At 31.8% G+C, this 27,867-nt stretch overlaps 1 protein-coding gene across 1 annotated transcript; it reads left to right on the forward strand.

Annotated features, from left to right (window-relative positions):
• Positions 1-564: 564 nt before the first annotated feature.
• LOC107437901 (pancreatic lipase-related protein 2) lies at positions 565-27,517 on the forward strand. The gene is made up of 8 exons (XM_087161705.1): positions 565-903; positions 4,392-4,687; positions 6,257-6,403; positions 9,132-9,261; positions 13,672-13,782; positions 19,702-19,824; positions 22,421-22,699; positions 27,273-27,517. Exons 1-8 carry the CDS (start codon positions 849-851, stop codon positions 27,305-27,307), a joined length of 1,176 nt encoding a protein of 391 aa, XP_087017831.1. The 5' UTR covers positions 565-848; the 3' UTR covers positions 27,308-27,517.
• The last annotated feature ends 350 nt before the right edge of the window (positions 27,518-27,867 follow it).

Below are 27,867 nucleotides of genomic sequence, written 5' to 3' on the forward strand. Positions count from 1 at the left end.
ATGTAATATTTTAAATATTGAGAGAAATTTGCCTTCGTTGAAGACTTTTTAATAGAACTAACTCGCGTTTGCGTTACATGGACAGGAAAACCTCGAAAACCCTCCAAAGTTAGCCTGACGGCGAAGTGGGGACTCTAACCCATGATCCGACTACCACTGAGGATATTTTAAATCAGCACTATGGTCGGTGCAAGCCGGGTGCGGAATTCGAATCAACCAGCTATTGCCGGGATTCGAACCCGGTTCATCTCATTGGGAGGCGAGCTCTCTATTCCCTGAGCATATTTATTCTCGTTTAGTTTGTTCATATTTAGTTTACTATTCGTACATGTTAATACGTTTTTGTTTTGATTTATAAGTTAAAATCATCTACATAAATTCGCATAAATTTAAGATAGCTCGTTAATTAAGAGAGCACGTAATCCAATCATTATTTCTGGCGTTATTCAAGAGTCAAAATGTATCTTTTGTCAACAGAGTTTTAGTTTAATGACTCTCCGCTTTCATGCAATCTCTAAGATTACAGGAATTAAAGATTTTTCCTTGTCATGAATTTGTAGTTTCTTGTGACAGACAAAATACTTTCGGATATTTTTCAGCTTTAGATCACGAAATTCAACTTAACTTCCTTATTTAAGTAATGAAGTAGGAAATTTTTCATTATTTTCTGTCGAATTCTTTTCGACAGAAGAATAAATTATCTCTCATTAAAAATTTGAGGTTACCGTATGAATGCTTGAATGAAAAGTTTAATTTACATTTCGTTTTTTTACATAAGCTAAGCTAATTTCCAAGACATTACTTAAACTGTTTTTTTTTTCTCATGCTGACGTTTTTGCAATGAAATAATGGTGATTTTATTAGACATAATTCTGCTCATATCACTGTTCGCCAATATCTCACGTAAGTGTAAAACTATATTTTTGTTGTATTTACTTTAGAAACTTTGATTTAAAAAAAAAAAAACGTTTTTAGTGTTGCATGAAGAATCGCAATAAAAATGTAGTATGAACTAAAGAATCCTATTAATCTCTCTTATCGATAGAGACCGATTATCTCTGTTAGATATGCAACAGAGATTATTTGTCTTAAGGTTTGGTTTCTTAGGACAGGACGCCGTCAGCTAGAAATCAGCGCTAACCTCTGATTGGTCCATTTGTGAGTTTGATAAACGTCATCGAACGCTCATCTGGAACTACAATTGCCGTCCAACTCAACTGCAGTTGGATTACAACGTGACGTTAACCACAGAAGCAATGGCGGACAACATCCAAGAGCACTTTGAAATCAGCCAAGATTTTGATTTTGACATTAAACATAGCACTCTTCATTTAGCTCAGCTATAATGTGTTTTTTCTTGCACAAAGTCATTATTTGTTCTCTAAAACACTGGTCGACAATAACAAAATCAATACAAATTCAAAATAAATATTCGTTTACGTTATTAACTCAGGCGCAATGAGAGATAATGTCTGCGTTGGACCGACTGCTCATGCTGAGCTAACAAAAAAGTATTTTTTTAGCGTCAGCTCTACGTCAACTTTCCGCTGACGCCCAGATAAGGCGCTTGTCCTAAGAAACCAGACCTTTAGTGCAACCCATCTAGATCTCAAGTTAAAATCTCATAACCAACATAAACCAACACAGAATTTGCCTACAGTTGTTGTTGTTGTCATAGGGCCATTAAGGCACTGGGGGTGCGATTCTTCTTGTATTCCAGTGGCGCCATCTATGACCAAAAATTCGACTTCTGCCTCACCCATAAGTCACACTTCTTTATACAGCGGATCAACTCATACATCCATTCATTAATCCACAGATCGTAATTTTGACCTGAATCAGAGAACGATCAATCTCCAATCCAGTACCCTCAGAGGTTTAATTTGTTATGGGAACATGAAAGACCTTGTGACCCAACAGATTCAACGTGCCCCAATACTACATGGGTAGTCTTTGGCCGGCTGAATTCGAACTCCCTTTTTCATGGGCGTGACTCCAGTTCCCAACCAATCAGGATATCCCGGCAAATTTGCCTACAGTGTTCCTAAATAACGAATTTATTGTTGCATTAGACAAAAGAACCACTTCATGCCTCAGTTGTAAATGATAAATATAAGCCCTCTCTTAAAAGAAAAACTAGGATTACATTCAGTATAATTTCAGTTACTACGTAGGTTCAGTATATTTTTGTTTCAAAAATAAATGTAGATGCTTACTATAACTATTTTGCTTGTTACTGTTTTCACTAGTTAAAGACGAATATGTTTGCAATTAGAGTACTATTGAAAGGCCAGACTGGTTTGGTCCATGTGCAATGGAGAAGAAGAAAACCGGACAGCCCAAAATAGCTTTTGATCTAACGATAGGATCTTTTCGTTCTAGGACTCAATCTTAATGGTTCAAAGAAAGTGACATCAACTATGCTAATTAATAAGTATAGACGATATTTTAAGAAACGAAATCAGGCACAAAAACGTACTTTCTCTGGATAAACATATCTTTCTTTTGACAGATTCTGATTTCTGATCACCAAAATATAGAGATTAGCCGCAATCTGGGAAATATGGTCCTAATAGTTTGGTCAGGAAAGCACCTTAAAGCTTGGACTCCTTAATGTTACTCTGCGTATTTCGGTATATCTCGAGAAATTTTTAAGCAAATTAAAACATATTTGCACACAATAATGATGGTAGAAAAAATGTTGAACTGTAAGGTATACAAAATCTGGCATCATATCAAAGAATATAATTTTTCAAGGCAAAATGCAAATTTTGAACAAAATCGGTCAAATAGTTCCTGATAAACTGAATTTTAAATATCTGACTGAAATTTTTTATTTTGCCATAAAAAATTATATTCTGCAAAATAATGCAAAAATTTGTATACCTAAAAATTCCAAAATTTTATCGTCCATTATCAAATAAAATAATAAAAAATAATAAATATTTTTAATAGTTATGTCTTGCAAGGAATTATCCTCAGATAAAAGAATTTCATAGTTGTGAGTAAAAATTCTTCAATTCGCTTATAAAGTTCTCGAGTTACAGCGAAATAAGAAAGAAGTAAAATGAACATTAAGTGGTCCAATTTTTCAGTCGACTGACAATAACTGTAGAGACTATATTTCCTAGATCTCGACTAACCTATATATTTTGGGGGTCAGAAATCAGAATTCCTCGAAAAAAAGGCATGTTAATTCATAGAAAGTACGATTAGGTGTCTGATTTCGATATTGTCTGCACTTATTAATTAGCATATTTGAGGTCAGCCTCGAAAAAAAATTTCAAAACCAGGTTAGTTGAAAATGGTTTTAAAACCAGGTTAGTTGAAAGTGGTTTCAAAACCAGGTTAGTTGAAAATGATTTCAAAACCATAATGGAAAGAAATGTTCTTTACCGTAATTCCATTATTTTACCATAATTTCAGAAGAAAATATCTAACCTTGTCTTTCTTTTATTATTATTACTTTTATTATTGTTTTTATTATTATTGTCATATTGTTTTTATTTGTGATCGAAACGATTTTAAAGAGATAAATTGAATTTTTTAAAATTTTATTTTAAAATCTGAATTTTAATGATTTTTTTAAAATCGAAATTAGCCTAAAAATGGTTACGCTTGCCGGAAAACTGGTCGAAATTTAGACAGCAAGATTTCATCATTAAAGATCGAAAGTAAAATTATTAAAAACCAAATGAAAGTCTCGTAAGCAGTCGTGCTTGCAAAGAACTGAAATTCTATAGAAATTACACTTAGAATCGAGAGATTTAATATAAAGGTTCAACGTATAAAGTTTGATAAAACTTTAATTCAAATTAACGATGACAAAATGTCGAATCGTTAACGATGTCAAAATGTCGTTCATCGTCCTTCACATGTAAATTCATTCATTCTTATTTGTACTATGTATTTTTTTTAAATTTCTTTTTACTTTTAGCTTCATTCTTTTCCCGTTTTCTTCCTATTTTCGTGTTAAGCATGCAAGGCAACGAACATTAAAAAGACAAAGCGAAAAAGTATGGTATTTCTCCTAGTTTAACTAATAATTATCTAATAGTAGAGTTTATCTAATAGTTCTCATACAACTTATACTATGTTGTAGAATGATTCAGTAGCGAGTGGGTGCATTGAATAAAAAAAACCATATGTAATAACAAGCAAATTTAATAATCGTAAAACAATAAAACAATATGAGTGTATGAAATAGGGCTTTCCAATAAGCCATCCAGTTGAATCCATTGCCTGTCTAATAAGTGATTACAGAATTATTGTGAGTGATTACAACGCTCTCTTTCGGTCAGGCAGAAATTCGAAACAAACTGCAATAGCGCCAGATTCTCTTAACATATTCTTAACTAGGGTTATAATAAAGTATTTTTTATCCCCCATAGCCTATGATCTGTTCGAAGGACTCTTCCAACAGAGAAACCCCTGTTTTGAAGTAGTTCATGGCGATTATTGTGATAAAACATTATCTGAAGTTTACTCACCTTCTTATAAGGGATCAAACATCAACAATACGGATACGCAACTTTGGCTCTTCACTGTTAAAAACCCAGAAAAGGGAGAACCCTTGCATAAATGTGGTGGAAAACTGCCAGAAGACACTGACTTCGACGCAACTGCAGATACAGTGGTTATTGTTCATGGCTGGTTGGATGGAGTGTGTCGAACTGCTTGGATGAGGGTAAACTATTATAATGTTTATACTAGAGAGTTAATTTTGCTAGTTTATAACAAAATGGCTTAGATTTCGTATTCCTTTCATCCATTTTTAAGAAATTTTCGAGAAGGATACTGAAACTCGTGGAAGAACCAAGTATAGGGAAAGAACCGAAGTCTTCGACAACTTAATCGTTTAGATTTCGTATTCCTTTCATCCGTTTTTAAGAAATTTTCAAGAGGGACATTGAAACTCATGGAGGAACCAACTATAGGGAAAGAACCGAAGTCTTCGACAACTTATAAGGCATTCAGCTGGTTTTCAAATTTGGGATGGAATTCCAGAATTTGTTAGGAAACTTGGGGTCATTGCTGTATTAGGTCATTGCTGTATTAGGTCATTGCTGGGGTCATTAGTTAGGGTCATTGCAGTATTCAAGAAATTTGGTTCTTGAAGAAATATGTAGCTAATGAATTTATAATCCTAAGACCCTGAATTCATTGAGATAGTTTGCATTGTAAAAAAGTTAGTTTTTAAGTAGGACTTCGTGGTGATATTGAAAATGCAGTAGCCATCGCTACAGCAACACTACATTTTCAGGGTTAAAAATTAAGGTAAGAAATGTCCACAACAGACTGCATTTAACTATAAATAACCACTTCGCAGGAGAGCATGGATGGCCTTCCATTTTAGAGGGCGGAACTTAATAAAATACAAAACTGCAATAATGCTCTAAATTCCCCCACATTGCAAAAATGGGATTTAGCAAAGAATGTGTCCACTCCTTCCGGATATGCATTGGTTTCATACAATGTTCTTGAGAAAGTGAATTTCAAAAAAGTAGGATATTTAAAATTTGATTTTTCAGGAACTATTCGACCGATTTTGCTCAAATTTTGTATTTTCCATCTAAAATTCGATACTTAAAAATGATATAAAACATTGTACACTTTACAAATTCAAAATTTTCCGAGTTTTATTTAATAAAATAATAAAAAATATTTGTTAAAATTTATTTTTTTGCATGAAATTGTCATGGGATATATCAATTTTATAATTGAATGCAAAACTTTTTCAAGTCGTTTAAAAAATTCTCGAGACATAGCAAATAAAGTAAAATTAACATTAGGGGGTCAAGAGTTTGGATCGCTCTCCGGTCCTAACTATTAGGTCCATATTTCCCAGATTGCGGTTGCTCCCTATATGTTGGGGGTTAGAATTCATAATCCGTCGTAAAAAGATTTGTTTATTTAGAGAAAGTACGTTTTCGTGTCTGATTTTGTAACTTAAAATATCGTCTGCACTAAATAGTTACCATATTTGAAGTTACCCCCTTGAACCATTAACCCCTTGAACGTGAAGACCCGATCATTAGATCAAAAGTTATTTAAAATGGTTCGTTTTTTTATTTATACTTTTTTTGACTCACTGTACAGTCAATGGAGTTAGGTTGGAGTAGAATTTGTTTTAATTGTGTGTTTCGTTCTAAATTACTTCAAATGTATATTTCTCAAGGTATGTAACACTTCACATACTTTTCGCACTTTGCACATTAACCAATTAAAAAGTTTCTGTATTTTGATATTACTTCAGGAGATAAAAGAACAACTCTTCCAACGCGAGAAATACAATGTTATATTAGTAGACTGGACCTGGGGTAACACTCTTGATTATGCTGAAGCCTCTGCCAATTCAATTGTGGTTGGTCAAGACATTGCTTTTGTGGTTATGAATATCATGGTATTGTATAATATTTATGCTTAATGATTTTCAAAAATCACCATATAATTTCAGTATAGAATATATTGTACTTCATCCTAAATTTATTTTTATGTAGAAATTTGTAAAGCCTTTCAAAAAATATATATAAGTCAAATTCTGAATTTGACTTATATATTTTTTTTTATCCTCTTTTTAATTACTTGAATATTTCACCCTCAGAATGTGGGAGGTAGTTGCAATGTAAAAAATATAGTCCAAATATGTATTTTAGGAAAGTGGTTAAAGGCTTAATAGTGCTAATTTTACTTTTTGAAGGCTTTACTATTTTTCCAGAACTTTTGAAAAGATTAAAAAATGTTTTTCACACAATTACTAACCGTGACAATGTAAAATTTTATTTCTTATAATTATTTATCATTTTTCAGCATTTAATTTACTAAAGATTCGAAAAATATCATTTATAAGATGTTAAATTATTATAAGATGCAAAAGTTTTACTCTAAATTTATTTGCCTTATTTTAGATGATTAAATCTAAACTTTTATACAAATCGGACGAATAGTTCTTGACGAATAAAAATTTGAAAAATGATACTTTTTTTGCATAACAACATGCTCAGTTTACATTCGGAGGTTCAATCTTTCGATCTCTATGTTGCAAATTTCAGGAAAAATTATGGTCGCATATTAAAATTTAGGCGAGGAAACTAAAAACGTTGTCAAAATCAGCGAATGTAGGAGATTGAGATAAGAAATCTCAAATATAAGTGATACATTGCTTTGGAGATGGAATTCCCACACGATCTGTAGGTCATTAGGAAATATAATTCCTTGCAGAAGCATAAAAAGATATATAAGAGATATAAAAGTCGAGCAAACTGAATTCTTAACTATAAGTGCGTGGTGCTTGGCTATTGACAATGCCAACCGTCATCTCTTTAAAGGTACCTTTAGATAGAATCAAGTTACCATTTCTTATATACTAGTGAATTGGAATTGAATGATTGTAGTGGTAACTACACTACAATACTCCCAAACCAGAATTTTATCCGGGATAGAATTCGATGAAAGGATATTTCTAGTTAATTCATTGCTGTTTTGGTAGTATCCCAAAGAGCTGTATTAAGGTAACCAGAATTTAGAGAGCTAGTCGTGAGAGATGTATTAAGATCACGGTTGTGTGTGTTGACTCTCTTATGTTGCTATTAGCAGGAGAGTGTATACAGACCCCCGTATTGAGTGATCAAGACTGAGTAGGAGGACAATGCCGCAGTGACAAATATCAAGTGATGACAAATATCACTGTGTTCCATCCATCAAACTAAGCATGTTCATGTCGAAGTGGGCGTTTTTGTTGAGGTGGGAGAGTTCAGATCAAGTTACCAACGCGGAAATAGGCAACCAGCAATATCAACCGTCATCCATTTAAAGGTACCTCCAGATAGACTGGCAGTCGTACTGGTTGGCTGGAGTGGCCTTTTACCCATTCAACATCAGGTGAGGATTGTTGAGGTGGAAAGCTTCTAGCCTTTGTAGCCTAGAAATAAAAGTGGAATCAAGTCCTAATCCTAGTGCTGTCGGTTGGTCAGGGTACCTGAGGCCGAAGTGGCCCTTTACCCCTTCATTATTAATTTAAGGATCATTGTGGTGGTTCCTTACGGTCCTAATAGCCCAAAAATAAAAGAAGAGAAATAATTATGAGCTCGAGTAATATCATTAAATAATGATGTATTTTTACATAAACATTTAAATAAATACTGGAGAAAAAGAATAATAGAAGTATACTTCCTGTAAGAAGTTTGTCAAACTTTATTATATATCTCTCAAATACAATACACTTTCTCATATCACATTCTCAACAATCACATACTCTTTACTAATTGGTCGGTGCAAGCCAGATACGGAATTCGTATCAACTGGGATTCGAACCCAGCTCGCCTCATTGGAAGGCGAACGCTCTATTCCCTGAGCAATCGTGGCTTCCCCGCCTTTCTTGGGATTAACTGTGCTCAGTTGCATACGTATAGGTAAACTGTTGCGTGAGTTCTGTGTCTTTAAAATGTTCAAATTTAATAAATCGTCTTCTTTTCTCGAGATACTGCGAGTGATGCGTTTTAGTCGGCAAAAAGCATGTCTGTTGCATACATTCACTGGCAGATTTGTGAAGTAGCAAAATTCCCTGTCAGCTATGACAAAGAACCTCTCCGCACGTCAGGTCCCAGCTTTATTGGACTCTTTTGGTAGGGAAGGATTTGACCATCCCTCCCTATAGCCCAGACATTGAGCTCAGTGATTTTCATCTTTTCCGACATTTCAAACATCATATTGGCGACAATCATTGAACGATGACGAAAGCGGGAGAACAGTCGTGACCTCTTGGTTAACGGAGCAGGCGGCAAGTTTATTCAAAGAGGGTATTATAAATCTAGTTGTAAGGTGTGATAAGTGTTTAAACAAACTTTTCAGCCATGCTGGGAAAAAAAGAGAAACCCATGTGGAATCTATAAATAAATTTGCTACTGGAAAATTTTCTTTCGTTTGGTGCTATTTTTAATCGACCCTCACCTTAAAAATAACCCTCGTATTTCACTACTCTTTAAAAAAAAGTTTTTTTCAAAAAGCAGCAAATCTATGTTACTAGATGCTTGTAATTATATCTCTAAAAACATAATATTGTTATTCGTCATAACAATAGTTTTAATATTCGTCATATTAATTCCTTAAATAAGCTCTTTATTTCCTTTTAGAAACAAACGAAGATGACCAATGGTAATAGATTTCATTTCATAGGTCATAGTTTTGGGTCGTTTGCAGTGAGCGAAGCTGCAAGATTTATATTAAAAAGGAAACCACAGTATAAAATTCGAAGAATGACGCGTAAGTATGAACATAGAATTACAAGTACAAACCCTTCAATAAGCATCCTATTGAGAAAAGATAAGATTTCTGACCCTCCATATCGACGGAGCAGAACTAAGAGAAAGCTATTCAATAAGAAACTTAATTCTATTGTTAAAGAGTGCGAAAGTTCTTAAATCTCTCCCCTGCATTCTTGATTTTCATGCCGAACGCAAAAGTTTGCCCATTGCCATTGATAATCTTAAATTGAATGTTCTAACGATTCTTGACACTAAAGCTCAAAGCTCTGTATCTGTTTGATTTACACAACTACAGATAGTTCAACTATCAAATTAGTTAATGAAGGCATTATTCCCATTGATGGTGATCAATTCCCCTGCATATCATAAATCTGACTTTAAATAATCCATTAATCGTAAAAAAGCTTTCAAGAACCTGGGAGGAATCTGTTGACTCCTCAGAGGGAAATAGCATTTCTTTTAACACCAGAATCAATATAAATAATAGTGTTATACCTGAGTTACAAATATTTAGTACAAGTCCTGCCTTTCTATTCATGTCTACAAACTTCATGGTGGAAGACGCTGTGACAATGACCGAAAGTTCTACTGGAATTACCCTCTTGTGTACAAGTTGATCAGTAACAAATGTTCCTAGTAAAATTCCATTAGGAACTTTTGTTATTGTCTGTCCGATTGCAAATTGTAATTGTTTATTCTATCTGTCTGACTCACTCCTAATAAATAGGTCATTACCAGATGGTCATTACTTTCTCAAACAATAAGATTTCAGGCCCATCCTCAGCGAAGAAGGAGTTCAATACATTTAAGGGCACCAGGCACTTAAAATAGACCAAAATTTCAACTTTCTTTTCTAATTTAGTTTGATAGATGGCACTTTTCTGAATCGATTGACATATAGTATGAGGTATTTTTGAATTTAATTTACGTAAAAAATTCAAAAAAGCAAATGTAAGCAAAAATGCCACTCCCCCTAAATTTGACATGTTATAGTTTTCATAGGATTTTAAGTCTGGTATTTTATCTTTTTTCTTAATAAAAATTTTTGCGATTTATGATTGATAGTTCCTTCTAACTGCAACTTATCTCATTAACTTTAACTTCGACTGCAAATTTTTGAAGCTTGCTTGTTTTGATTTTCCCTATTGTCTTGCTGCATTTAAAAAAAAACGTAATTGTTGATAGATAAGTTACATTTTGATATCTTACTTTATTTTATTTTTGTTTTCTTCTATATATTGCATTATATATATATTGTTATGGCTCGTTCGAAGAAGTTTGGTTGAAAGTATACCGGTAACCAATTTTCTAAGCCAAAACAGTGCCATGATACTATTAATCCTGAAACATCTACAAATACATCTAAGAGGAAATGTTCAGTTACACTTTAGTTAAACAATCGTGAGTGTGGAAAAAACATCCTAGTGTATCTAGATATACTATCTAATTTGTTAAATGCTTTTGTAATGTGCAAAAATTGCAAAAGTCTCTCTTCTCAGTTGATAAACAGCTTATTTTGCCAAAGGACCTCCCCCATTACCTCAAAAGGCAATGGATTTTCCTATTTTGCTAAACAATGAGAGTTTTAGATATTCTCATAAAACATTAATGAATATTAAGTTTGTAGAGTTATAGTGCTAAAATCTTCTCCTATTGCCAATCAAATGTTGAATTTTTTTTGATCTCCATACCAAAGTTTTTAAACAACACCCTTATAAAAAATGTTTCTTATAAATTTATGACAGAATAAGAAAATAATATAGCTTTCTGAAAATCTATTTTTTGAAAGGTTTTAATTGTTGTTTTTCGGGGGGGGGGGTCACTGCACGCCAGCAGTCAGGGTACAGTGACGCAATGTTAGACCCATTATTTCTGCAATTTTTCAAGAATTAGGATATTGTTAAAAAAAACTAACTGTACCGGTACTAACAAAGGTGTATTTAATAACTAAAAATAATAATAAGTGCTAAAATTAAAATAATGCAATAATACAAGATTGAAAGTGTGTATTAATTGTATTTTTATTGTATTATTATGGCTAGGTAAAAAATACTGAATTTTGTTTCATTGTGCCCCATTTTCATCTATTAATTTTTTTATAAATTACGAAATAATGATAAAGAAAAAATCCATTAACTAATTCATGAACAACATTACAGTTAAATTTCTGAACTTTCTATCTCAATTTTATACACTTTTGATTCCAAAGAGTTGTCAAAATTGAAAAAATAGTGTTTTCTGAAGAAATTAATTTAATTTTTAGTGTCTATGGGCATTCTCTCCATACCTTATGCATAAATATATAAAGATTTAATAAAATAAAATAAAGTTCTGAGATTAAAATTGACAATGACACGTTATAAAGCCTTAAATTTTGACTGCTTTTCTCAGTGGGGACTAAAATATGAAAGATGCTATAGTTAGAACTGTCTACATACTTGTAATAATTTAAATTAGAATACAAATTAAATTTTTCAAAATAAAGAAATTTTATTCCTTTGCTGTTAAAATATTATTCAATTTTTAAAGAAGATTTAATCCAATAAGCTAACAAGTCTAACATCCAATTTTGGTTCCTGGTATTTTTTATTTTTTCATTTTTTTTTGCTACAGACTACCAACAACTTTCTATTTTTCGGTATTTTCTAAGGCTGACCCCCATCATTCTAAATAGGTATTTAGTCTGTTCTTACATTAAGTTTTTTATATGTTTAAGAATAATTTTAAAGATGATCTTAAATTGTAAAATTTGGTTTAGTCTTGGTTAATCTGTAATATGTAAGAGAATGTTTGTTAAGTATTCCACGGTTGATGAATTCTTGGTGATAGATGGCGAGATTGAAAAAAACAAGAAACCCTCTGCCTTAAATTCTTTTGGTTTCCTATAGCAGGCTTGCGGGTGTTGATAAATGGAGTAAGAAACAACAACAACAGTGGTTAAAGGAAAATGCAATGAATTTTTTTTCCGTTAAGGGACTTTATCTTTTGAAGTAGAAAAAATTCTTTAGTTTCACCGTCAATAGCACGATCTTCTCATGGATGCTAAGCAACGGATTTTTCTGCGGACAGAAAATATTTCAACCAGTTTTATCAACCAGGAAAGGAATTCTCCCGTACACCCTATTTACACGAAGCCGGGCATCAATTTCGCGACTCCACGCGACGAACAGAAACGTGATTTTTTACCTCCTATTCTTCTATCCTGCCTTCGGACAAGCATTGAAGATCAAAAACAACTGCGAGTCAGGCTGGAATTCAGGCTCGTCATGATTGACTCTTTGCGTGGGGTTCTTAATATAAGGAATGGGGTTCTAATATAAGGAGTTATAATAAAATGGCGTTCTTAATATAAGGAATGGTGAAAAATTGTCAACTTCTTTTTTCAAGCTTATTATGATGCCGGAAAACTTCGTCCATACGCATTTTTTCCCTAAATAGAGTGTTACCCAAACCAAAATTTTTGATTTTTTTCCATTGATGAACCATCATAATCGTGATAGTAACCATCAATAATTCCTCCATCAACCATTATATTTTTGATAATTACCAACATGGGGACCCATTAACCCAAAGTAGGAAGTCGAACTGATTTATGATGGTCCAACATAAGAATATCAACTTATTTTGATGGTTTGTTCATGTTCAACCATAAGAAATTTCCATCATAGAATCTTAGAAATCAAATGTTGGATCCATCATAAACACCCATCATCCCAATGTAGGAATTCGGACTGATTTATGATGGTCCAATCTAAAAGAAAACTAAATTGTTTTGATGGTATATTCCTCAAAACCAACAAGAATTCCCATTAAACTATAATAGAAATGCATTGTTGTAACCAGCATAAACTTTCATGGTTCATCATGGATTGTTGGTCCATGATTGTCCAGATGCGGATGCAACAATCATCTTTAATACTAAGATTGTTGATCATAGTATTAAAGTAGTTTTTCCATCAAGGAATGATGGATATTTGTTGACATATCAAAAACCATGAACACATAATGGAAAATGTTGGATGATGGTGACCATCAAATGATGTTGGACCATCGTGAATCGCACTGAAGCCAACATAAAGCATTGAATTGCTTCGAGATTGGGTAGCATAGAATTGATTCTTTACAAATTACTCTGAATTTCCCTTATAATTTGTAGATATTGTGTTGTGTTATGTAAGAACTATTGTTAAGTATGTTTAAAGTGTATGTTTAAAGTGTATGATTAAACTATTTATTTGTTAAGGGTTTTGCTACATTGTTAGCTACTTTGCCAATAATAAGAAAATTTCTTTTCAAAATATTTGCGGCTTATAATTATCTCCGAATAAAATTTTCAAAGATATAGAGCCTTCTTCATATGTAAATAAAATTCCTTAAGATAAATGTAATTCTTTTTATGTAATGATAGTCTTGGATCCTGCTGTTGCGCCTTTTAGACATGGTGATCCTGGAAGATTTTTAGACGCTGAAAATGCTCAATTTACAGACGTCATTCATAGCAATGCAGGAGATTGCTTCCGTAAGTAGCATTTTTTTTTAAAATTAAGTTTTCTTTTTTTATCCTCAAGACATTGTATTTCAAATTGTATTGATATACCTCCAGCTTTTCAGAAAAAACAGAAATGTGGAAAACTTCTTAAATTGATTGTTTTTCGATAAACCTTCTTTAACATACGTTTTTATCAGAATGAAAGCTGGGCTTGGATATCAGTTATTCGAAAATAAACATTGTGTAAATTTAGCATTATTTAACATGTATTTCAAGATGATTTAAAAGTCAGACATAGATATTTAACAGTTGAAAATAAGTCATACTAATTGAACAATCGCTTATCCTTTATTTTCATTTGTTCAAACAACAGAGTTGCTTATAATATATTTTTAATTTCATTTATCGAAAATAATTTGAAAAACTCAAATAGTGTTTTAAAATAGTGTTTAACTTTTTCACAAACTCGATGTAATTTAATATTTATTTATTTAAAAAAAATATCAGCACATATATTACGTTAATATAATTTTCATTGTCAAAAAAATGGTTTGTTCTAAAAAGTTTATTATTCACTAAGGTTCTATTATACTTCATGCTTACCACGTTTAATAATTTAATGAAAACGTTATAAGCACTGGCCAAATGAAAGATGCCACGAAGTGCAGAATTAATTGATATCGAGAAAAATGTAACCGTCGTCTATCACAAAAATGGCCGATTCTTAGCCAACATATTTAGCGAGTTCAATTACTCGAAATTACCATTGGCTTATGTGATTTAGAAGGTGAGTGGTGGTGGTTGAATGTACTTCGACCCTTAGGAAAATTTGCCACAGGTTTTCCATTAAAAATTTCCATAGGATAGTCCTATGGAGTTTTGCCTATGGTAAAATATTGCCATTAACGCACGGCGAAATTTTGCCATATGCCTATGCCGTCACGCGCATGCCTTACCGTCGATCTGTCAGTAGTGGAAATTCTAGAAGTTGAAATGCTGTTTTTTTCGTTGAAATAATAGAAAATAATTTTAAATAACTATAAATTTTTATGAGGTGGACAAATTTTATTAAAAAGTCCCGTTGTTTTCGATGGATTAGTTTAATTAACGCAAAATTCATATGGATCGTCGGAGTTCCAGTAAAACACGCCTGCTCCCTTCACCAACTTCACCCACCACTCTCCCATATGAAGCATGCGTATAGTGGGTTTCTATTAGTTTGCCATATGCCTATGGCACTTACCCTTAATCGTACTATAAGACAATGTTGTCCCGGCATATAACGCCATACAAATTCTATGGTTACCATAGGCTTCTGGTGTTTTGCCATAGGAATACCATGCAAATGTCTATGGTAATCATAGGTGTAAGGTGTCTTGCCACATAAATACCATACGTATTTCTATGGCTACCTTAGTCTTAAGGTATCTTGCCATATAAGTTTCTATTGTTGCCATAGGTTACTTTTGGCGTGTCTATGGAAAATTTTCCTAAGGGGAATCGGCCACTAGGAAATGGTAGCAGACGGATACTTAAAATGCCACTATTTTGTGCTTGTAAACGAATATGTAACATTTTCGATTTCTCTTCGATCCTCTTGTTTTAAAAAATAATTTAAATATTTCGATTTGTGAATTATGAGCACATTTATGAAAAACAGATTTAATTGCTGTTATTAAATTTATTAAATTTTCTAACAGAATCTATAAATGAAATTATAAATATAACTATAAATGAATCGAGTCTATATATCGAGTCTAAAAAGTGAACACAAAGATGGCGACACTACATTATCAATAAATTATAATTTGTGGAGTGTTTACTTTTCAAATCTACAGCCCGAACTAGTGGTTTTCTTCTATATTGATAGGGGGTCCTTTTTCAGAAAAGAATGAAAAAAAATTTGACAAAAGTTTTGTAAAAATGTTTCAGAGGAATGATAGTGTAGAATAAACAAAGATTTATATGAGAATGGCGTAACAGGAACTGGAAATTAGCTTGCCATTGTGAAATTCAAAAAAAAAAAATGAACGAACTGCCCTGAATATTTTTTGATCTAATAATTGGGCATTCACATTGTAGGAGTCAATCTTAATGTCTATATTATTTAGTGTCAATCCGAATTTTCCTGAATGACAAAGTTCCTGAATGGCAAAGTTCCGAAATGGCAAAGTTTATATTTTGCCATTCTTTAAAGTGATGTAAAAAATGCATATTTTGCATTTCCAAGGATTTTCTGCTATTATTAAATAAAATTATAAAAAAATGATCAAAATTTGCTAAAAGTTATTTTTTACATGGAATCGTCTTTGGATAGATGGCGTTTAAAATAGTGTGCAAAAATTTTTTAATTCGCTTAAAAACAGAAATACGCAAAGAGAATATGAAAGGAAAAAAAGTGAATATAGGGAAATACGCAAAAAGTAAAATTAATTTTAAGGGATCCAAACCTTGGTCCGCTGTCCTGACCAAACTATCGGGACCATATTTCTTTGATTACGCCACCCCCTATATGTTGGAGTCAGAAATACGAATTGATCAAAAAAAAGCTTGTTTATTCAGAGATAATTTGTATTGGAGTCTGATTTCGTAACAATTAATTAGCTTATTATATCCCTTCGAACATTTATGTTTGAGTCATAAAAAGTGAAGATCAAATCATTGGATCAAAAGTAATTCAGGGTGGTCTGTTTTTTTTTAACGCGTGTTCAAAATGTGACGAGTATTGATGCACTGCTATGCGAATAAGAAGCATAATTTTCAACTTCAATTTCTAACAAACTACTTTCATAAAATTCAATTTCACAGGAGCTGTTCAACCGATTTCGTTAAAATGTTTGCTGCATTAAATTATATTATTTAAAATGATGTAAAAAGTTGTTTCAATTTTTTTTATTATTATTTAATAAAATAATAAAAAGTAATAACTAAACATTAAAAATTATTTATTGTCTAGAACTATTTCTGCATAAACAATTTTGTAATTAATTGGGTACAAAAGTTTTTCGATTCATTTAAAAAATTCTCGAGTTATGGTGAACTATGCGATAAGTCTAATTAACATTTCGAAGTTAAAACTTTCTCCTGACCAAACTATTAGGACCTTATTTTCCAGATTGCAGCTATCCTTTATATTTTTAAATTCCGAAAATCTAATCCATGAAATAAAAGGCATGTTTATTTAAAAAATGTACGTTTTTACATATTGGCAAAATGGATGTTGTTTTGGGTTTGATGGCGTGCGCATATTTGGACGTCATCACACTTTTCAACTGCGTTCAAGAGTAAAAGTAAACAGTGCGCATGCGTCGTCATTGCCTGTGTTGCTATGGCGACCGCTGCTGTTTAATAATTTTGTTAGAATTCCTTTTTTCACTTTTAATTTTGTTATGCATTAAGTTGGTGAATTTATTTTTGAGATATGGGACCAGAGTACTCCCATAAATACATCTTGAGTTGTGAATAAAAGAGAATTTCATCATTTGAATGTTATTTTTGTTTTTATTGTTCTAATTAAGAATCAGAAACTCTAACCTAAAGTTCAAACTGGATCGTTTTCAATACTAATTCAGGTGAATATCACAAATAAAGAGAGTCCCAAACTGATTGACACAGTCCCAAAGGTTAGAGTTGAAGCAAGAAAACAAAAAGGATGCTAAGGCCTAAACTTACTGAGGCTTAAAAACGCAAGCCCGTTCTTCACAAAACTACGTGAATCATGAAAATGAATTTGATCTATAGGTAAAAAGAGAAGAATATATAGACAGCAACCATTTTGCCAATGGGTAACCTGTGATCGTGTTTCGGTGATCACAATTTTTTTTTTAATTTTAGCTTAATATGGGAGAAAAATTTGCAATTATTTAATAAAAAGTAACTAAAATAAAATATTTCTTTGTTATGTTTGATTTCGTTACTTAAACTGTCTTCTGCACTTTGAGGTAGAATAAATGAAGTATGTAGACTATAAACATTGTAATACATAAAACATAAACATATAGACTATAAACATAAGACCTGTAGACTATAAACATTGAGTTCTAGTACGTGAATGTCTAATCACTAGGTCAAAAACTATTCAGGCCATTCGGTTAATTTTTTTTCACACTGAACATAAACTCGCAGAAGAACAATTAAAAGAATACGGAGGTCTTTTAATCAATATAATTTAAAAAGTAATATTATAAAACTAGGAGGCTTCGCCCCCTGCTCGCTGGCGCTCACCAACCCCCGGAACTGCTTTCACAGTTCGTTTCGGATTGCTTCGCAATCCAATGCTCGCTTTGCTCGCTCATTGGATACGTTCTTAACGTCTAGTTTTTGTATACTTTTTTGACTACTGAAGTTCCGAAAACTTTTCCCTGTAGAAAATTCTAAACCTGTACATTTCAATATTAATTTGAAATTGCAAGCAGTTCACATATTTTTCTTAATCACACTATTCTAAATTTCAGTTGTTGAGAAAAGTAACTGTTGTAAGTTTTGTTTTAAAGTCTTTCCCACCAGAGGGCTAAAGCCATGTGTTGTAAAACAATATGAAATAGTAGCCTGCCACTGAACGCCGGATGTAAAGTATCGGCTTTGATGAAGATAATTTTGTATTTTTAATTCTCTGAAGGGCGCCACCTTAATAATATGGAATTTGTGAAATAAATGTATATATTTCTGATTGTTGATGAAGCCCATCATTTTGTGTTTTCATCAATGTTCAGAAGCACAGCAACTATAAGTTTTTTATTTTATCACAAAAAATAAAATGTATAAAAAACAAAGAAAAGAGTAAGAAAATGAGTATAGTCATAGAAAAAGTTAAAATCACAATATAGTATTTGTCAGTTAAAATAAAACTTTTTGTTTAAGTCATTGCTAACAATTCAAATTTCTCCGAGGCAATTCTAAAGTATAAATTAAGGTAGTATTGTTAAGTTGAAACACAATATTTTTAGTTTTGAATGTCTTCAATTCAATTTTTCACAAAAACGATTGTTTTCATTGTTAAGTTAAATGTCAACAATTCAAATTTTTCTGAGGCAACACTTAACCTCTAAATATTATTTTTTTATGTACACATTTCTAAATGTCAGTATTCATCTACAAAACAACATAAAGTCCTCAAATTTAGCATGAAGTTGCAAAATGTAATGAAAGAGGGTCATAGCAATAATGAAAGTAGAAGTAAAGTTACTACTGTAAAATTAAAACAACATTTTTAATCAATGAGCCAAGTTCTTCAAGAAGCGGTTGTAGAAGTAGGTTTTTTATTTAAAACTTTTCATAGAATTTCGTTTAGAACACAATTGTTAATTTGGGCATTTGGCGATACAACACTTTTAGAATTGAAGGATTTGTTACGTCAAGCGCTCAGGTATCATAATTTTGATCTAGTTGCGCTTCTATGTCATTTTGATTTATGTTGCTAAGTTAACTTTCAAAAAATTCAATGGCTGGCAACGGCATTTTTATTTTTCAAGTTGTTTATTTTTCTTTTCTTTTAGAATTCGTTATTTTTTTAGCGAAGTGTTTTTTAACCTAACAGAATTCTTTTCCGACTGTTTTCTCTATGAATGAAGAAAATAAAGTAAATATTCAACTGTTGTGAAAAGAATCTTATTTAGTTGTACGAAATACTTCAGCCAAAATTTGGGAGCCACGTAAGAGAATTATATATATTAGATCAGAAACACATCATTAAAAGGCAGAATGCTTTGGTGTTTTCAAAACAAAGCAAACGTTGCCACCGGCGGAAAAGAAATACAGCCAAAATTTGGGAGACACGTAAGAGAATTATATATAAATAGATGTGAAATTTTTGCACTCATATTGCATCCACTGAATATGATTATTTTAACAAGTTTCTACACTGCCGCCACGCAGTCAGTGAGAAATTTTGCTTTTATTATGATTTTATTATTATTTGCAGACGGCTTAATAATTTTTTTTCTATTATAGCAATTAGCATTGGAATACAGAATGCTGTTGGCCATGCTGATTTTTACCCAAATGGGGGTAGCTTTCAAATATCTTGCTACACTTACGCAATTTCAACTTTACTGAAAGGGGATTATATATTCGGTACGTAATAAAAATAACATGTGTCTTTATATCTAGCATGTAAAAACATTTCATATCGGTTACGATTCTTGTATGATCATGTGATTGCTAAAACATATCTAGACATCTTAATTGTAGTTATTATTCAAATATTCTAAGTAAGAAAATGGTGCTTTCTTACATTTTGTAATGCATCATTTTTAATATTCATGTCTTATGTTTCACTAAAACCACAATTTTTTTTATCTAAGTTGGTAACACTTCAGCCATTCGCAAATGCGCCAAATGTATTAAGATTTTTTTTAAAAATACATGAATCTAGCACATGCAAAAAAATACAAAATTTTAAGCAGAATCTTGTTGTTGTTATTTGTTGCCACTTGCAATGGTTGTTGCCCCTTGCCAATGCTAGCAAGCCTGCTTGGTGAAACTAAGCGAATTTAAGGTAGTATGTACCTTTTTGCTTTTCAGTGGCGCCATCTATGACCAAGAATACGACTTTAGCCCAGCCCAGGTCACTGCCCATTTATAGGGCAGATCCTTTTATACACCCATCCACAGATTGCAATTTTGACTAGAACCAGAGAACGATCAATCTCCATTTAATACCCCCCGTAGGTATGATTTGTTATGAAAACATGAACGACTTTGTGACCCGACTGATTTAATGTGCACCAGCGGGTATAAATCCCACTCGGGGCATGGATATTTCTCTCTGTGTGTTGGCCTCAGTTGTGTGATGTTTGAATGTGGCGTATCCTATGAAGAGATCTGTGGCAGTAAGGCGTGGGTAATTTGCTCAGTAGACCCACCGCGTACATGCTCGTAAAATCTGTGGAATCAAAAGTCTTGCGATTGGTCGCTGAGGGATCTGGAGAAAATTTCCTTTCCCTTCTGACCTATGAATAAATTGAGGAAGTGGCCTCACGAATGAAGAGTGCTACCATTTATCCATGAGATTCTGAGCTAATAAGACATACTTTCACCCTTGCGGTGCTCTCTTGCCAAATAAAAAGTGTTCATTCTTGGCTTAACTCGAAAAAGGTCAATGACTTCCGAATATAAGGCATCGGGAGATACTGCCGGAACAGAGTAAATTTCCGCCACCAGTTTATTTGTGAAAAACGAATACTGTTTGTCTACGATAGGTACTCTGAAAGACATTCGTCTGGAGGGGTGTCGGTGACTATGGTAACGAGGTATGATTATTTCAAGTAGGGGTGCGGGGTCCCTCTTTAGGACTGGTTTCGGTGGGAGAAAAGGAGACTTCTTTCTTCGGTCTATTGTATTAGCCCTAGAGTGAAGAGAAATGAGCATTCGCGCCTGAAACATCGTTTACAGGGTTCGATTCCTTTTTTAATCTTTTCTCTTTTTCAAAAGCTTCTGTTTTAGAAACCGTGTTTCTACCGTTTTTTTACAAAAGAAACATTAGTAAAGAACATTTTCAAAATTTCAGGAATTCTTTCATTAATTATTAAATTTAATAGCTTGAATAAATTGTTCCTTTTTATGTTTCAGCTCTCATCGATACTATTTATCCAAATACAATGACAAATTGAAATTGTTATTTCTATGAATAACGATTGATAAACAGGATATGTATGGAAATTGTATAAAATTGTTTAAAGCAGTTCAATGTTTTATTCATAAATAACTCTTCTATAAATTTATCATACATAGTAAATTGGTTATTAAGAAATAAATAAATTTGCTAATAAAAACTGTTTTTAATAAATAGTGAAAAAAACTATACAGGTTACAATAAAATATGAATAAGAAAACGTAATTTAAGCAAAAAAAAATATATATATATAAAAAATAAATAAATAAATATTTAAAAATTAATAATAAAAACAAAGATATTTAATATTTCTCCGGCACAGATAACGTGAACTATTTTTATTTTCAACAAAAGTTTTATCTCCTTTTAAAATCAGAGTTATTAAGTTTAAGCTCTTCACTTTTTCCAGAAAATTCAAGTTATAAAAGCAATTAACTGCTTTAAAAAATGTGCAAGTATAGAAATTAAACCATCTAACAATCAGTGAACATTCATAATAAATATCGTAAAATTAAAAAGTAACATTAAGAAAACCTTAATGTCAGAATTTGTTCACTTTTTTTCCTTTGTATTAACAACCGATTGAATAGAGAGAATTATTTTAAGTAAGAAAGAAATATTCATGCGAATCTTAAAAAAAGCTCTTGAATCAGATTAAATAAGTCGCCTACAGGTGGCTGAGTCAGCCAATCTGGTATACTCCCCATACAAGCTATCATCGAAGCTACCCTCCCTAAAATGCCCTCTTCTTGTTTCCATAGCACCAGACTGCCGTAGACTTTGAGGCAGTCAGAATACCTATCGTAGACAAACAGTAAGCTTAATTAAAAGTATATTTAGTATTTTTTTTTCATACCAGTTTTCAACTCTTCGATGATTGAGTTCGATAGAGAAAAGTAAGGACTCTTAAGGAACAATTTGCAAATAGTAAGTAAACCTGGTTCGTATTTTTTCCTAGACGTAGTTAAAATGTGCTAAAAACTAACTCAAACAATTAATCTTCCAAATTTGTTTTTGTATTGATTCAATTAACACAAAGCTATTTTATTTCAACAGCTTTAGGCTTACTCTCTTATCTTCCTCTGTGCACTCATTTACAAGGAATTCAGTATTTTAAAGTATCCATCAATCATCCTCAGGGTTTGTTCATCGGAGTTGAGTGTAAAAGTTACTCGGATTTCTTGCATGGTGATTGCTACAGATGTTGCAAGAAAGATTGGTCAAAATGCGCTGTTATGGGAATGGATGCAGAAAAATATTTCCCTTATCTGTATCAACCTAAGATGAAAAACAGGACTTATTACATGAACTTGGATTTTGAATGTCCTTATTATGGTAAGACAATTGCTTTAAAAAATTTTAAAAATAATAATAATACATTTTACCCAAGCGTCACTTGGTAACTAGCTCTTAAGAATAGCTTATTTGTCAGGAATTATTTCGTTATCACATAAATGAAATGAAAATGTATAGCGTTTTACTTCATCTCATTTGTATCAACCTAAAAACACAGACTTATTACTCAAAACTGGGTTTAATGCGTCTTTACAAATGTAAGGAGTTTGTTTTGAAAATTTAAAATTGAAAGGAATAATAATAAGGTGCCCAGATCCATTGGGTCCATTCGCCAGAGGACGTGTGAGCTGACATCGTGGCAGCTACCCACTGCAGCATGGGAAGACCAAGTAATTGTGGACTCTCAGGCATGGCATATGTACCAGTATCAGAGGAGACCAGTCGAAGCACGAATATCCTAACTCAAACCCACGGGGTGGTGGTGCCAATCCAACTGCAGTTGAAAACTAGGTTGAGTCGGCAGCAGAGGGACCCCGCTATCCATCGAAGGATCCTCCGCCTAGAAGACTTACAAACCTAGAAAACACTTCATGAACATCTTTAAAAAAGTGAAAATATGGGTACAAACATTTAAAGAGGTGGAAAGCAGAGTAGGCCAAAAAAGTAATCGATTACATTTTTTGATTACAGTAATCAATTACTTGTAATCATGATTACAATTTTCAAAAATTTTGATTACAGCTGTAATCATGATTACAATATTGATTACAGTAATCAATTACTTGTAATCGTGATTACAAAGTTTGATTACAGCTGTAATCATGATTACATAGTCGATTACAGTAATCAATTACTTGTAATCATGATTACAACTTTCAAAAAATTTTGATTACAGCTGTAATCATGATTACAATTTTGATTACAGTAATCAATTACTTGTAATCATGATTCCAAGTAATTGCGATTACAAGTAATCACAACAAAAACGATTACAAGTAATTATGATTACAAGTAATCAAAATATATGATTACATGTAATCTAAATACACGATTACAAGACTGTTGTATTCTTATAAATGATTATATTTTACAGTAGATAGTAGAATGTATTTTATAATGATACATTTTGCACGTATTAACATGTACGTACGTCATTTTGTACGTATTTGTATACGTACAAATGAGTGTAACTAAAATGTATGTACATATGATTTTATCTAGTGCATATGTTCAGACATTTTAGTTTCACACACATGTACATGCACTTATATTGTAGGTATAAAATATATGTACGTATGTATATAAATAATAATTACGTATGTATGTGCAAACAATGCAGACATGTACATTTATACACAATGAATATATGCATTTTATGCAATTATTTGTGTATGTAAAATGTATATCTATGTTCATGCACGCATGTATATACAAGTACTTGTGTTTGTACGAACATACATGCATTGTCTGTACAATGTATGTCCCATGCATGCATGTGCAATTTATTTATGAACAGTATAATATATGTATGTATGTACAATATAGGTATATCTGTAGAATGTACAATATATGCATGTATACATGTACATGATATGCATGTCCAGTGTATTTATGTACATATACATAATATGTTCATGCTCAATGTATGTATCCAAATATGCATAATACATTTGTGTACGATTGTACGTACATTTGGCGTATTTATATTTTACATATATTCATACATACATTCGTCATGCATAACGTACGTACATACACACATTTGAGATGCATATATTGTACAGATGTATATACATATAGCGTGCAGATGTATATTCATATAATGTACATATGATGAAATGAACATATAATGTTCATATAATGTACATATGTGTGTACATATACAGTACATATGTGCATAAATATATTGGGCATAATTCTTTCGTACAAATTTTACATGTGTACTTGCATACTATCCCTATCTATGCATATGGTGCAATGTATATATGTCCAATGAATGTATCCACACATGTACAATACACGTATGTTCCATGTATGCATATCCATATGTACTATATATGCACGTACAATACATGAATGTATGTACATACATTGTACATGCGTACATACATTACACATATACATATGTACATTACATTTATGTCTAAATATGTGTACAATGCAATAAATAAAATGCATGTAAGTTAACTTTTAATGACTCAAGCAAGTTAAATGACAAAATCAAACGATATTTAAATTTAGTTTTCAGCTTTAATTGTTCGATATCATTTTGAAATTCTCTGAATAAAAAATTATTTTCAGGTATTTTCATGAAATGTTTGACAATACAGATTTATTTTTTTATAACATAATGCATGATTCATAGAAATTTTTTAAATGGTAAGAAAAACGGTAAATTTTATGTGTGGAATTAATATTCAGAAATTCAAAATAAAATTATCGTTTGCTTTCTAAAAAATACGAGGTCGAGTTTCATATGCCTTAGAATAAGTTTTAAAACAAATTTTAATAACTTTACTCATATAAATTTTTTTAATGTATGCACAATGTATGAGTATATTGTAATTACATATATTTAAATGTACGCATGTATTTGTACATTACTTGTAATTATGTACTTGTATACGTTGTATGTACATGCGTACATTGTGCATATAACTATTTTTTTGTACATCAATGCATTACATGTGCATAAGTATTAACAAAGTATGTAGTTATACAAGTACATACGTAAGTTGTGCATAAGTACATACTCTGCGTGCACAAAATCGATGTACATATAAATATGCATGCATACATGTACGCATTTTATTTACGCAACTATGTGCATATATTGCACCTTTAAATAACATTCTTACATATTGTACGTAAATACGTACAATTTTATATACATACGTACATTGTATATACGTGCTATTTATCGTAAATTTATACAATATATGTACTTAAGTACATAAAAGCATGCAAACGCATAAACATTATTTTCATATGCGCTCATACATACATTGTCTATGTATACAAAGATACAAAACATTGCCTTTTTGTACAAACTAACATACATGCGTACATGTATCATAAATGCATAATTATATGTACTAAGCATATGCGCATTGCATTAAGTATATTACAATAAAATTATGAATATTGTACGTACAAACAACGTTTGTGCATACATTGAATGTATAGGAATCGCAAATTGTACGTTCATGCGTGTGTACATTCTATGTACATAAAAATATGTAAACACATGAATACTTACATAAAAATTTGACTATAGTATACAATCGTAATAACTTGTAATCGTATAGTTTGATTACAAGTAATCACAATTACATGTAATCAAATTACATGTAATCATGATTACATGTAATCATATATTTTGATTACTTGTAATCATAATTACTCGTAATCGTTTTTGTTGTGATTGTTGTGATCGTTTTGTTGTGTAATCGCAATTACTTGGAATCATGATTACAAGTAATTGATTACTGTAATCAAAATTGTAATCATAATTACAGCTGTAATCAAAATTTTTTGAAAGTTGTAATCACGATTATAAGTAATTGATTACTTGTAATCGTGATTACAAGTAATTGATTACTGTAATCAAAATTGTAATCATGATTACAGCTGTAATCAAAATTTTTTGAAAGTTGTAATCACGATTACAAGTAATTGATTACTTGTAATCGTGATTACAAGTAATTGATTACATAGCTGTAATTATCTGTAATCAATTACAGTTGTAATCGATTACTGTAATCAACGGCCAACTCTGGTGGAAAGCACGTATGACATAGTAACAGAATAATCTGGTATTTGCCGGTTTTATTTAATATTTGGAATGAGTGAAGAATTGTAATACTTTTCCCTCACCTAAACAAAATACAGATTATAAGAACACGGGGGGGGGGGATTGAGCGATTTTTGTTTAACATTATACGAACTATCTAATGGCTCAAACCTACGTAATGAGCAACAGCTCTTGTATTTGACTCGGGTCTATCAGCCGCAACGTTTAAGATGCTTTCTTCCAGGCTTGAACAGCGTACAACTCTTCGTCAACCAGCTTCATGTCTGGTGACGTGGAACGAACCAGTGTCACAAAGTTAATGAGGTAACTGCTGAAAGATTCTGTGATTCGTCGATCAGAAAACTGTGCGTGATATTTCGTAGCGCAGCTCTGCCGTTGCCATTTTCACAGCTGCACATATAATGCATATCTGCGTTTTCGACATACATTATGTCTCCCATTGTACACGTTAGCACAATTGTGAATGGCACTTTCCCTTACTGAGAAGCATCATGCTGAACAGCAGTTAGACATCTACTGCCCTCTACCGGCAACACAACCAACCGATAACTCTCCGTTTCTCTTTTCTTTTTTCCCCTGTTTGCACCTCACAGCGTAATTTGCGCCCATACATCCCTATACAATAAATGATTGTTACAATGTCCTATATATATATCCTTAAAATTTGTACAATGAATTCGGGACCACAATATATATATATATATATATATATATATATATATATATATATATATATATATATATATATATATATATATATAATTACTTATTTTAATTTTCTTTTATTATTTATTTTAGAGGATTATAAATTCAGCACTAACCATGACTGCTAATAAAAAGGTTTTTGTGAAGAAATGAATCATGGGCTGGATTGCTAATTGTAAATATCAATTAAGAGAATTGTTAGATATGAATAGTTTGTGTGAAATTTTGAAATGTGATGAAATTTATGGTATACAATATTGCAGTGTTATGCAATTTATGATTTAAAATGTAATAATGTAATATCTTTTTCTCTATATTAAAAGAATTGTAAGAGTTGATTTTTTCCTCCGATGTCTTAGGTGCTCAACCTAACTTTACATTTTGTAGTATTTATAATTTTACAAAAAGTCATTACCACCGTTCTACAGTAAAATTTACATTACTTTTGATGATCACATTAATTTTTGACAGCCAGGTAACAAGGTAAATTTTCCTTATCTCTGGTAGTTTCTACTCCATTTTTTTCTCTGTGTTGGAATGCTAGGTTTTTATGTTTATTCACATACAATTTTGGTAGTTTTTTATTCATGTAAATATCTAAATAAAATGTGACACGAAAAACAAACTCGGAAGAAAGGCTGTGGTCACTGTATATACTTAACTGAATAAAAAATTCTTTAAATAACAT

The sequence above is a fragment of the Parasteatoda tepidariorum genome, chromosome 1 (assembly GCF_982258835.1).
Source record: "Parasteatoda tepidariorum strain Cologne lab strain chromosome 1, Ptep-v5.0, whole genome shotgun sequence".
NCBI classification, from domain to species: Eukaryota; Metazoa; Arthropoda; class Arachnida; order Araneae; family Theridiidae; genus Parasteatoda; species Parasteatoda tepidariorum.